Source organism: Gymnoscopelus microlampas (assembly GCF_963454915.1).
Source record: "Gymnoscopelus microlampas genome assembly, chromosome: 9".
Classification (NCBI taxonomy): domain Eukaryota; kingdom Metazoa; phylum Chordata; class Actinopteri; order Myctophiformes; family Myctophidae; genus Gymnoscopelus; species Gymnoscopelus microlampas.
In genome coordinates this window covers 48,083,428-48,097,746 of record NC_139946.1, presented here as the reverse complement: position 1 = coordinate 48,097,746, position 14,319 = coordinate 48,083,428, and the positions used below count along the sequence as shown (strand labels likewise).

Sequence of the window (14,319 nt, the reverse complement as noted above, 5' to 3'; positions counted from 1 at the left end):
TGCACACAAGGTAGGCTTACTTGTTGTTTGTCGTGTCTTATGTTTAATTACTATGTTTAACTTACTACTTGTTGTTTATTATTTTAGGTGAGAACCTTGTATAAGCCCTATCTGGGTTTCCTTTCTCACCTGCAGTTATTTCTTGTCTTTTAATAATGTTACCTTTGTACTGTTTTTATTGTGTCAATTAATCACAACTATGTCAATCATGCCTTAGCAGATTTGACTTTGACATATTTATTGACAATGCAATATTATTTACAATACATAAGCTAGGATAAAAACGCAATAAAGCTGACAGCTAATTTCCATTGCGGTTCCGGATGGTTTGTCACAACTTGTTTAGCATGACGTCATCACAGTTCTAGCATTGACGATATAAATAATAATCGGGACAACAGATGTCCAAAGAACATAAGCCATGGACAAAGGCCGGAAGAGATCTGGGGTCCAGGTCCAGAACCGGCAACATATGGAGGAGCGCCTGAAGACGATGGAGGAGATTAACAACAAAAATATCATCAAAATGCAACAGAGTCACCGCATTCAGGCGAAAGTGTATGAAAAGATGCTCTCCGAGCAAGAGCAGTTCTGGAAAGAACAGCTGGCGGAGAAGGAGGAACAGATGAATCAGATGGAGGTGGAGATAGACGAGTCGAGGAACAGAGAGCTCGTTCTGCTCAGCGAGATGGAGGCGCTGGAGCAGAGGTCCATGGAGGGGACCAGCACGCTGACGCAGAACTTCATGGAGGCGTACAATCAGCTCGCCGACGCCATGTTCTCGCTGGAGCACATGAAGCTGTGCATGGAGGACAACAACAAGAAGAAGAAGAAAGACGGCAGGAGAAGGAAGGACAGAGACGACAGGATGAAATCGAAGGCCAGCGAGGACGAGAGCGAGGATGGCGTGCAGGACAGCGTCAATTTCAAGTCGAACGCCTACAACAGGATGCCCTCCTCGATGGACCACAACTGGAAGCAGCAGATCGAGCAGCTGGACGGGAAGTGGGTCCAGATCAAGGACATCATGGAGCTGATGAGGGAGGACATGGAACAGAAGAGCACTATGGGCTCCACGGCGCTGAAGCAGAACTTCACGGAGGCCTACGGACACCTGACCGACTGCATGGGCCTGATGGACAGCGTCAAGCGGGAGCTGGAGGAGCAGGTGAAGAAGCGGCGGAAAGAGAAGCAAGGGATCAAGGAGGGCTTCTGGAGACGATGGTGTCGGAGGATACAGGAGGCCTTGGGGATCGGGATGCAGGTGGGGGGTCAGATCGGGGGCCAAGTAGGGGGGCAGGTGTATCAGTGGACGGGCCTGGACCTGAGCTGGAACCGGCGCTCCTCGTCGCGGCGCTCCCCCGGTCTCCGGCGCGACGCCCGGCGGTCCCCCCGGCGGTCCCCCTTCGTCCACGGCCGGTCGCAGACTCGCGAAAGGAGTAGGCAACCTCAGAGAGACGACCCCTAACGACGGCATGGCTTCGGGATCCCGATCTTCGAACTGTGTCTCAGTCCTTGTCCAGTCATCTAAGATGTATACATGATGTGTGACTCCGATAAAGGTGTCACGAGTTGTGACAGGTCGGACCATGCGCCAGACGATTGACACGACCGGACGCCCCCATCACGTCGCATGATGTACGATTCTCTGCCTACCGGTACGCACCTCTGAATGGACTTGAGCCCTGCGAGGCACCCCTGACTGAGCCATCAGGCAAGCGAGGGGCCGTGCTGAACGATGCACCTGCCTTGTTTTCAATGGATAAGTAAGTAAGCCTTGTCGAGCCATGTGGCCCCATAGGGCAGCAGCCTATCTCCTGTTTCTGCAGCTTGATGGTACAAGTACACCCCCTGGACATGGCGCTAGTATGTCGCAGGGACTTACCCTCAACCCAACCCAAGGGTCCCATTTCTATAGTCTTTCGTATGACCCGCCCGGGAATCGAACCCCGACAAGGTTCCAGGGGGTCCCCAGCTAAATGATCGATAGTTAAGAACCACAAGCCACTGAGCTGGTTGTTCTCAACGGTTGGGAGTGAGAACGGCACTTCCGCATTTCCAGTGTGGCCGGGAGTGTTGAAAGATGGCACGGCAGGGGATCAAATCACATCAAACTTATGACACGTGCTCCAATGTTTCCCCAAGTTGTCACTATAGAACGACGAGAGAGAATTTGTTGTCCAAGTACCCAGTTCTCTGGTGCAATGTCTCAGCGCAACACTCATCTATATCTTGGCCACTAGGTGGAGCTACATAATAATCCACAGTTTTCTAATGCCTCACTGGAGCAGCTGGTGTTTTTAAGTGCCAAGGTCTATTCTGGGCATGTCTTGATAGGCGCATATTTGGCGAGAAAAGTATATATACAGTACGTGTTCAGAACTCGTCGCAATGCGACACGTGAGCTCATAGATCAGCTATTTTCACCGAAGAGAGTTGGTGTCAAGGGGAAAAAGGTTTAGACCCCAGTGGATCCCCTGTCAGTAAAGTAATATTGGGTTAAAAGGAGAGCGGTTATGACTCTGATATCATAAATTAAACCATTACAGTAATATGCTAATAAACAATATAGAGCAGTGGTCAAACTGGGGTTCCGTGATGGGGTTCCAGGGGGTCCTCAGCTAATTGATTCCTACTTAAGAACCACATGGACCCTTATAGGTCCATGTGGTTGAAATTAACAGAAAGTGCTATTTGTCTAGTTATTTTTTTTATCACAGCTTTTAACTTGTTAGGTTGCGTTCTGTTTCTTATGCCTTGGCACTAGACCTCTAGAAATGGGTCTGCCTGTCTGTCTGTCCTGTATCCTGCCGGGGCGAATATTGCAAGCCATGCACTGGACAGATCAGCGCCACTGTCTTGCTTCCGCCACTAGGCCACAGAACAGTATGTTATATGTTTGGACATATTTTATACTTTAAATCCATAATGGCGATGAGGCTGAGCTAAAACCTGGTCCAAACTTCAAGTCATACGTCATAGATACGTCATAGACTGGCCACATGCCGATACGCCGCAATTAGACCATTCTTTTTCTCCATTCCTTTTCTAAGGGTCAGGTGGATATCATCACGCAAAGGCTTCTGGGATTTGGAGCGGAGGGGAGCAGGCGGCGGCAGATTTCATTATATCTGCCTTTTCGCGAGTTTCTTTTCTTCATGGGCTGTATTTTACACCTGGCGCAATGCGGAAAACATCTGAATTCAGCAAAACACTCATGTTCAACATGGTAGTAGATGACATTACTGAGATACTCAGCATTGAGGTTCAGAATAATTAATGATTGGGACCTGATTATCCATTGCTTTGGCGGGGGAGATTATCCATTGCATTGATAATCTATAGCTTTGGTGGCACCAGACAGTTTGCTGCGCTGCGGGAGGCACAAATAAACATAAATTGTTTTCATGCACAGAAACGGCAGATAAACAATATTTCAAGCACTTCATATTTCCTTATTGCTATTAAATTAATAATGATAAGACTAATAAGACATAAGGAACAGTTAAAAAGTATCCGCTGCGCTGCTGTGCATCTTTGCATGACAGGAGCGGTGTGGAAAATAGTCTCGCTATCTCCACTTAAAAATCTATTGCACATCTACATTGCCTTTTGCTTTAAAGCATCTTAATGGTGCATTCAGGTGGAGTTTGTAAATTATGATTCATATACACGAATGGCCATGAAAGGTTGTTTAAAACAGGAGTTTTTTTTTGCTTTGTTGAAATACATACTAGTAGTACATTTTAAAAAAAGTACAGATTTGTAAAAAGCCATTAAAAAACAAATCTAAATGTTTTCAGCAAACTTTCTGTATATTATAATTGCCTCGAGGGTGGGTCGACGGTGGATGGTCTCTCTAGGTCAGGGGTATGCAACCTGCGGCTCTGGAGCCACATGTGGCTCTTTAGCCCTTCCCTTGTGGCTCCCTGTAGCTATAGAAAACATTATATGGAAATGAACAATGTTTTTTTTTCACACATTTAAAATTGTATTTATTGTTGCTGTAATATGAGACATAGATTTTTACGTGCTCCAATACTGTAAAGATGGGTAGAATAAATAATAAGTTTCAACATTTCTGTCACATCTGCGTCAAAGCATGCAACACATTTATTGGTGCGGCACCGGCATTAGTGGGCTAAAATAGGTTTTGCGGCTCCAGCCAGATTTTGTATTTATTTTTTTGTCCAAAATGTCTCTTTTGACTTGGTTGCAGACCCCTGCTCTAGGTCAGTGGTTCTCAAACTTTTTCATGTGAAGGACCCCCAAAATGATGATGTATTTGGCCGTGGACCCCCAGAAGCAAAGATTTGAGTTACAAATGTTCGCTTAAAAATATTTATATATTCATATGTCTGCACACATCACAATTTAAAAGAAAATAGCAGATCTACAAGCTTGTAGCGCGGCACTCTGTGCCACGCTATAAGCTGGTATATCTGTTATTTTTTAGATATCCAAAGTATAAAAGGTTGAAATTATTGTGATGCTATATTAACACATTTTGCTGGGGACCCCCTGGAACCCCCCAAGGACCCCTGGGGGTCCCCGGACTCCAATTTGAGAACCAATGCTTTAGGTCATCCTCAGATTGGTGGACATCACAAACATAACTTGCGAGGCACACCGCTGCTCCTATCCTCATCTAACCTGGCACAAACATTGTTCAGGCGTCTGGCATGAAAATAATCACACACAAAAAAACTGAATTGCACACATCTGGGGTTCTGTACAACAGTGTTAGAGCAGTGTTCAACTCTTTTCACCTATAATGTGTGTGTGTGTGTGTGTGTGTGTGTGTGTGTGTGTGTGTGTGTGTGTGTGTGTGTGTGTGTGTGTGTGTGTGTCTAACTACGAGAAATACAGGTTGCTACGTTAGTTCTGAATGTAAAGGGAGTTATAATAATAAAGACGAAGCATAAACAGTAGATTACGTCTCTGCCTCCATTTCCTGGGATTGCTACAATGTGTACGGATTGGTGGATCACTACGTCAATCGGTAGCCTATTCGGCAGATAGTTTGTCACAGTTTGTTTATCGTGTTGTCATCAAAGCTTTAGCGTTGAGGGTATAAAGGCAGCAGTACAAGGCGACAGAAGTTGAACAAATATAAGAGTAATGATGAGGAATGTCTGTGGAACAGAGGGCAACGTCCTTCAGAAGATGGAAGAGCATCTTCAGAAGATGGAGGACGAAAATAAAGGTTTCTCCAAAATGCAACTGGACCACCGCATTCGGTCGAGGGTGTACGAGAAGATTCTCCGCGAGCAGGAGCAGTTCTGGAAAGGAGAGCTGGCAGTGAAGGAGGAACAGCTGAGGCAGATGGAGATGGAAAGAGAAGAGTGGAGAGACAGAGAGACCTTCTGGGTCAGTGAGATGGAGGCCTTGGTGGAGAAGGGGACGGAGGCGACCGCCTGGGTGTCCCTGAACTTTGCGGAGGCTTACAAGCGGTTTGAAGAAGGCATGATCTCTCTGGAGAACATGAAGCTGCCAACATGGGACAAGAAGAAAAAGATCTCCGAGAGGAGATGGAGAAAGAAGGAGAGAGAAGACGGGATGGAGTCTAGGGCCAGCGTCCAGCGGCAAAAGGAAGAATGTGAAGAGGAAAGCGACGATGACCCGCAAGAGGGTCTCCGCTCCAAAACGAACGGGATGGCGCCCGCGGTGGAGAAAACCTGGAGTCAACAGACGGAGCAGATGGACGGCAAGTGGAGCCAGGTTAAGGACATCCTGGAGATGATGAGGGGGGACGTGGAGCAGAGGAGCATGATGGGCTCCAAGGCGCTCAAGCAGGACTTCGCGGAGCTTTACGGGCGGCTCGCCGGCTGTGGGAGATCCATGGCCCGGGTGAAGCGGGAGCTGGACGACAAGGAGAGGAGGAAGGTGGTCTTGTGGAGACGGCTGGGTCTGAGGATACAGATGGGTGGACGGGAGGCGCAGGGGGAAACCACAGGCCCAGGGCCGGATTAACCCTTCGTGGTGCCCTGTGCTAAGACTTGTTTCAGTCAAAAACGAAACGGGCGCGGAAACAAATTTACACTTCACCGGCGTGTTTTAGCGCTCCTTCAGCAGCTGCTGCGTCTACGTTTCGGTGCATTTCGGCGATTGTTCTGTCTTTCACTTTCCACGCCGTTTGATGCCCCCCCCCCCCCCAAGGTTGGTGCCCTGTGCTTCAGCACCTAAAGCCCTTCCATTAAGCTGGACTGGACGGGCCTGGATGTGCGCTCCTCCCCCCAGACCACCTCCCCGTGCCACGGGCGGTCAAGGAGCAGGCCGAATCCAAAATACGAGGTCTGATAAACGCCATGGCTTCATGTGGATCTCCATTCTTCACCGTGTCCGGCCTTTGGTGGAGTCATCTATGATGTATCTATGCCGTATGTCTCCATTAAAAGGATAGTTCACCCATTCCAAAGACAATTATTTGATGACCTGCGGCGGTTTCGGAAGGAGACACATCCTTTGTGTTCCTGCCGGAACCGCTGCCTACCGGTCCACTGGTCATCAAATTATTGGCTTAGGAATGCAAAAAAGAAAAGAAAATAACCATGAATTCAAGTCTCCATAGGGTGACTAATCGATAGGAAAAAAAAGTCATTTTGGGGGTGAACTATCCCTTTCATTTGTCATCCCTGTTCCACCGTCATTCACTTCCCATTATATATTATAGCGTTGCTGTCTGACATATAAGGTTTCCAACCGACAGAGACGATATAAAATAGAAAAGTAAAAATTTCAAGGAATATAATTTAAAAAATACGAATGTACTGGCAGCGAGCACCAGGACATTTTCCACTCGGTCCAGCGGTTATATCTCTGCTGTCGGGCAGAAACCAGCTATGTCCAAAATATAAACTATGACATTGGTTCTCAAAGTGCTGTCCGGAGACCCCCGGGGGTCCTTGGGGGGGTCCCCAGCTAAATGTGTTAATATAGCATCACAATCATTTTAACCACTTTAACCTTTTAGACTTTGGCTATTCAAAAATAGCAGATATAAAAGCTGAAAGCGCAGCACCGAGTGCAGCGCAATGAGCTTGTAGATCTGCTATTTTTGAAAAATCGTGAAAATGTTAGCAAATCTTTGAGTACATATTCTTTAAGCAAACATTTGTAACTCAAATCTTTGCTTCTCGGGGGTCCCTGAAACAAAATATTTTGAGATGGGGGTCCGTGGCCAAATACATTTTTGGGGGCCTTGACATAGAAAAGCTTGAGAACCACTGCACTATGACACGGGTCACCTGGCCTCCAACTCAAAGCACCTGTTGGCAACAGGCTGTTGTGTCAGACGCGTGACCATGTCTGAACCGTTTGACATGATAGGACGATGATAGGAAAGGAGGATGTGATGATTTACAATTCTCCGCCTATCAGCAGGCGACTCAAACTGCACTGAGCTGAGCGGTGCATCCGCCTTGTTTTCAATGTTTACAATGCATGCATCAACAACCTATTACGAGTTGGAAATGAGAACGGCGCATTCCGATGTGTATTATAGTTAAAAGGATAGTTCACCCCCAAAATGACTTTTTTTCTATCTATTAGTCACCCCATGGAGACTTGAATTCATGGATATCATTTTGTTTTTGTCGCATTCCTAAGCCAATAATTTGATGACCGGCAGCAGTTCCGGTAGGAGACTCAAAGAGTCTCCTTTGTCTCTCCTACCCGAACCGCTGCCTACCGGTCCGCTGGTCATGAAATTATTGGCTTAGGACTGGGACAGAAACAAAGAAATATCCATGAATTCAAGTCTCCATGGGGTGACTAAACAATAGAAAGGTTTGGGGTGAACTATCCCTTTAAAGATAGGTAGTAAGTGATTTTCTTTCGTAAAAAAAAAAGTGTTAATTAACACAGTAACAGGATGTCTCTCCAGCTTCTTTATTAAACAGTAAATGCATGTTCAGGTCTGGATACCAATTTTATCCAATCAGGATAGAGAACTCAGACAGGATACAGATTAAACAAGTGAAATTGGAAGAGATGACACAAAGAAATGAGCAGGCACAATTGGAACTGGGACACTATAACATTTAATGGGTACTCTCTCCTGTATGTATTGTCTGTTTAATAAAGAGCTGGAGAGACATGGAGACTTACTGAAAAAACACTCTATTGCAATGAGTACTATAGTGCTTTAACCTTTTAACAAAAAAACTTGTTTCAAACAAAAAATATCACTTACCCTACCTTAAACTAAAACTAACTAAATAACTAAAACTAGACTAAGAGTTAATTAATCTTAATGATTAATTAAACAAGGCTTCCAAAAAAAATGATAACTAACTGATACCGTTTTGTTTATCAAACTGACAATCATAGACAAAATATCCTTTCTGTCAGGACAACACATAAATAGATAAAGACAACTCATAAAGGATAAGAGCAGAGCATTTCGTGCATATTAGCCTACTCATTGGAGTCTGCATTTGAGCAGCAATTTTAGCAACAGCAATGAACAGCAGCGCAGCAACAGTGTGTGCAGCAAAAGCAAGCAGAATGAGAAGTGCAACCTTCCCGCTTAAATAGAGCGGTCTGAGAATGAAATGAGTGTGAATATGTGGAGCTGACGTGGTGTAATGGTAGGCCACCAACAACTGCACTGTGTTCCCTGACAGAACTTGCTCTGCGCATGTCTGTGACAGGCGCGACGCTCATTAGTTTTAGTCTTGCTCGAAAACCTTCAAAAATAGCTAGGTGGAGCTACAGAATAAACCACCGACTCATTCCCCACTGGAGTGGCTGGTGTTAGTGTGATTGTTTCACAGGCAAGGAAACCTGCTCTTAATGACTGTGACTATGGGACAAATCTATGTCCTATAGTCAGTAATGTTTCTACATCTGCCTAAAGCTATATCCACATCTATTCAATTGAACTTAAGTCACCACTATGACTTTGAGTTCCTAATGAAATCAAGCCACATTTTAAATTGTAATACCTATCCATTGAATTAATCAGTTTTAGTCAGCAGACATTTCATATGCAATCTATCTTCAATCTATATGTAACCCACAGTGTACTGGCCTCTCTACACACCCTTGGACTCTGCGTTGTGTTTTTGATGTTTTTAGGAGATGGGGTGTTGTGCGGAGAGAAGGGACACTGGACACACTGGTTCTGGATTGTGGTTGAGACCTTGTGCATTTATTGGGCTGACATTCACAGGTTCTGCTGCTGTTTATGGCTTTCCAACAGAAAGAAAACATTCACTGTAAATAACATGTCCTAATATGCTCAATAACAGTTAATAATCAACCACATAAAATATAAGTGGACACAATGACCAGAATAACACACAAAACATGAATTCCAATGCCATGAGGGCTTTCCTCATGTTCATCAATCTGGCCAACTTAAATTACATATTTAAGTACAAAAACGTCAGAGCATATTATTCAGAATGACATCAAAATGTAGTTAAGCTTCTTAGCTAACACTGTATAGCAACAAGATCACTGGATGGGCGTTTGTAACTCAAATATCTTATAGATTGTTCAGACAGTCATAAAACAGTGCTCACCTTTCCAACAGAAAGAAAACATTAACAAACATGGCGCCCTCAGCTGCCTAGTCAACTGAACTACGGTGTCCAGTGAGGGACAAAAAGGTGATGCTTGGTGACACCACAGGTGAGGATGCTTGGCAACAGCGACACCTGCTGACATAAAAAGGCTACTGCCTTACATATATATATACATTTCTGGAATCTCTTTCTCTGTGTGTCTCAATGTGTGCCTGTCCGCAGTTAACATTTGGCCTCCACAAACTCTGATAACGGATACTGGCATTAGTAATTCATAAAATACAGAAGTTCAACGCTACTCACATCCACCAAACATAGCCATTTTGTAGCCATTCTTTGGCTGAAGGCTGAATCATACTCTGGCCGACAACAGCCAATCACAGGGATTGGGGCCAGGTGACGTCATCAAAGTTCTTCATGATGCGTCGGAGTAGTAGAACTGTGGAGTATGAAAGACATGGTCATCCCTCTCACAGTTACTATCTTATTATCAGCTACTATATTCTAACTTAGATATCTTTAGGAGTCGATATTCACTGCCAAAATGATGGGAAGACCAGTTGTCGTGATGAACCAGAACATGAGGAGAGACCCTGCCAGGAAGGTCCAAACCGGGAACATCAATGCAGCCAAGAACATTGCCGATGTCATCAGAACATGTCTGGGGCCAAGAGCCATGCTGAAGATGTTGCTGGACCCGATGGGAGGCATCGTCATGACCAACGACGGAAACGCCATCCTCAGAGAGATCGAGGTTCAGCACCCCGCAGCCAAGTGTCTGATAGAGATCAGCCGAACCCAGGATGAGGAGGTCGGAGACGGAACCACGTCGGTCATCATACTGGCCGGTGAGATGATGGCAGTAGCAGAACAGTTCCTGGAGCAGAAGATGCACCCAAGAGTCATCATCACCGCCTACAGGCAGGCCCTGGACGACATACTGGTCATTCTAAAAGACGTCGCCACGCCGGTGGATCTGAATGACCGCTCCATGATGTTGAAGATCGTCAACTCGGCCATCAACACCAAAGCTCTGAATCGCTGGTCTGAGCTCGCCTGTAACATCGCTCTGGAGGCCGTCAAGACTGTTGAGCTGGAGGAGAACGGACGCAAGGAGATAGACATCAAGAAATACGCCAAAGTGGAGAAGGTTCCGGGTGGGTTCATGGAGGATTCTTGTGTCCTGAGAGGAGTCATGGTCAATAAGGACGTGACTCATGCAAGCATGAGACGCACGATCAGAAACCCCCGCATTATACTGCTGGACTGTTCTCTGGAGTACAAGAAAGGAGAGAGCCAGACCGACATCGAGATCACCAGAGAGGAAGACTTTGCCAGGATTCTTCAGATAGAGGAAGAGTTCATCCAGCAGATGTGTAAGGACATCATCCGGCTCAAGCCCGACCTGATCTTCACCGAGAAGGGAATCTCGGACCTGGCCCTGCACTACCTGGTGAAGGCCAACATCACGGCCATCCGCCGGGTCAGGAAGACGGACAACAACCGCATCGCCAGGGCGTGCGGCGCCCGCATCGCCAACCGCACCGACGAGCTGCGTGAGGAGGACGTGGGCACGGGGGCGGGGCTCTTTGAGGTGAAGAAGATCGGCGACGAGTATTTCACCTTCGTCACCGAGTGCAAAGACCCCAAAGCCTGCACCATCCTGCTGAGAGGAGCCAGCAAAGACATCCTTGCCGAGGTGGAGAGGAACCTCCAGGACGCCATGCTGGTGTGCAGGAACATCCTGCTGGAGCCCTACCTGCTCCCCGGGGGCGGGGCGGTGGAGATGGCCGTGTCCAAGCGCCTGATGGAGCGCTCCCGGGCTCTGGACGGCCTGGAGCAGTGGCCGTACCGCGCCGTGGCCCAGGCCCTGGAGGTCATCCCCAGGACGCTGATCCAGAACTGCGGAGCCTCCGTCATCAGGGTGCTCACCTCGCTCAGGGCCAAGCACGCGGAGGAAGGCTTCACGGCCTGGGGGGTCAATGGAGAGACGGGAGCCCTGGCCGACATGACCCAGCTGGGCATCCTGGAGCCGCTGTCTGTCAAGGCGCAGACCTACAAGACCGCTCTGGACACGGCCATCTTGCTGCTGCGCATCGATGACATTTTGAAGAAAAAGAAAGAGGTGCCGAGTGGAGGACAAGGAGCAGCAGCAGAGTAGAGAGATTACATTTGTAGGAAACCTTGAAACAAACTATAGCAGACTAATAGAATGGAGTGTTTGAACACTGCATGACATAGAGGTCAATGTACAATGCAATGAAGCAGGGCTTTAAGGGGGTAGTTCACCCCAACATGACTTTTTTAATATCGATTAGTCACCCCATGGAGATTAGAATGAATGGATATTTTTTTGTTTTTGTCGCATTCCTAAGCCAATAATTTGAATTTGTAGGAGACACAAAGAGTCTCCTTTGTGTCACCTACCAAAACCGCTGCATACCGGCCCGCCGGTCATCAAACTATTGGCTTAGGAATGTGACGGTATTTCCCTTTCTTCTGTTGCTTTTGTGTTATCACAAAAACAAAAATAATAATAATGATAATAAAGAGGTGGTGGGCCACAAAAAAAAAGAAAGAAAAAAGAGGCTGATGACTCCATGTATCGGAGGATATGTGTGGTTGTCTACAGTCTCCCCAGACCGACTGCAGGTTGGCAGTGACAGAGACCTCAGCTCACAGGGGGAATTGTCAATAGTTCAATTGGGTAGAAACATGGGGAAGAATATGCCTATCTTTTATGTTATTTTTTGTTAAAGGTTGGTTAAAGGGTACCTTGCCGTGGTGAGTGTGTTTTGAACTGCTTACACATTGGACCTGAGAACCAATAAACATCACAGCATCTTCTTTTGCCAGACGTGATTGCACTTAAAAGAAAAACAGAGTATTCAGGCAAAACATTACCGTTTATTATCAGAACTATGTGAAGCTACAACCATGCACAAAGTTCTTTCATGATTGCTGTTTGGTCATTCAAAGTAACGGGTGAACAATTAAGTCCTATATATGAGTACATGTAAGTGTTTTAAAGAACTGTAACTGGAGCTATGTCCCCCATCAGGAGTCGAAAGTAATTACAAATGTTCTTGTTACTGTAACTGAGTAGGTTTTCATGTACAATGGTTCTCAACCTTTTCAGGCCGCGACCCCCCAAAATAATCATAATTGAACTGGGGACCCCCCCACCTTGACAAGCACTTTGAATTGTAGGAGTTGAGGCATTCAATTTTGTCTGACTCGGTTCCACAGATTAATATTGTGAAAATAGCATCTAGATAGATCTACAAGCTCACAACAGCTTGTAGATCGGCTATTTTCACAAAAATAGCCGACCATGTCAATACCCAAAATGTTTGCCTCTTATATTATTTGACAATTTGGCCAATGTTTGACCAGTTTTTATAGTAGTTTGTTGATTACAATATAGTAATGGTCTTTTTGTCATTTAACTTTTTTGTTTGTTTTGGTATTAAAAAGTCTTAAAAGGCCTTTGTCATTTTATTGTCATTCTGTCATTATTCCCCCCCCCCCCAAAAAAAAAAGATCATGTGAGGAACCCCTTTGAGAACCACTGCTTTATGGGGTGGAGTGAATATGAAACAATATGTCAACATAACTAAATTATTTGAAAGTAGGTGCGGAGATGCAACCACACAGAAGGAGAGCGGGTCTCCTGGATAGGAACAGGGCAGGTAAGTCACTTTCTTTACATCGGGCAGCCTGAAGGCTAAATAAATAAATGATTATCTGGCAAATACATGGACATTGTATTTGAACACATTATGGACAAACCCGCACCTTGATATGAACACAGAATACACACATTAATCGATAGACCAAGTGCAGCGATATGTAATGGAAAAGTAATTAAACCCCTCTTTCTATTTTTTCTTAAAATTGCTAAATACAAGTACTTAGTATCGATAAATGTGATTATTTGCATTGCAAAACTATTCAAAACGATACAAAGTCAAACGATACCATATTTTGCTGTTTGCATATCGATATAGTTATTATAGAAGATCGTTGAAAATTAAAAAACGATGCATCGATGCAGTTACTGTATCGTTACACCACTACTCATTACACATTATGTTTGGTTATGGACTAGTTAGACTGGATTAAGTAACAGGTATTTCTACTGGCATGTTGCGTCACTCACACTGTACTGAATGTACAGCACCACTTAAAGTGTAGTGTCAGCTGAAACAGATTGTGACAGGACAGCTGTGCTTTCTGAGCCAGCAGATAGATAGCTGAAGGACAGTGTTTGCTGTCACGGCCACATGTTCCTGTTCCTGAACCTGTACCTGCGGCAGTGGCTCAGGGGTAGAGTGGCCGGGTAGAGTGAACTGGAAAACCGCAAGGTTCCCAGTTCGATCCCGGGCTGGGGCACTCCCCTAGAGTTAGTGTCGAAGTGTCCTTGAGCAAGGCGCTGAACCCCTAATTGCTCCCGATGAGCAGGTTGGTGCCTTGCATGGTTTCCTCCGCCATCGGTGTATGAATGTGTGTGTGAATGGGTTAATGGCACAATCAATGTAAAGCTCTTCGGATAGAAGCGCTATATAAATGCACCATTTACCATTTACCTGACATGGGGGACACGGGCCGCTCACCAGAGATGACACTACTCAACAGTCTTACCTCATGCAGGCACCAGTGGTGTAAAGTAACTAAGTACAAGCTCACAACGTGTCGCCTGTGTCGCCGATGCGACACGTTGTGATCTCAGCTTGTAGATCTGCTATTTTCAGCATCCAACAAGTGTAAAATCAGCCATTATGTC

At 45.8% G+C, this 14,319-nt stretch overlaps 1 protein-coding gene across 1 annotated transcript; it reads left to right on the top strand.

Moving 5' to 3' along the window:
- Positions 1 to 10,077: 10,077 nt before the first annotated feature.
- Positions 10,078 to 11,694, top strand: LOC311051586 (T-complex protein 1 subunit gamma-like; the record flags this gene model as incomplete). The annotated part of the gene is made up of 1 exon (XM_084066165.1): positions 10,078 to 11,694. One exon carries the CDS (start codon positions 10,078 to 10,080, stop codon positions 11,692 to 11,694), a length of 1,617 nt encoding a protein of 538 aa, XP_083922291.1.
- Positions 11,695 to 14,319: the final 2,625 nt, after the last annotated feature.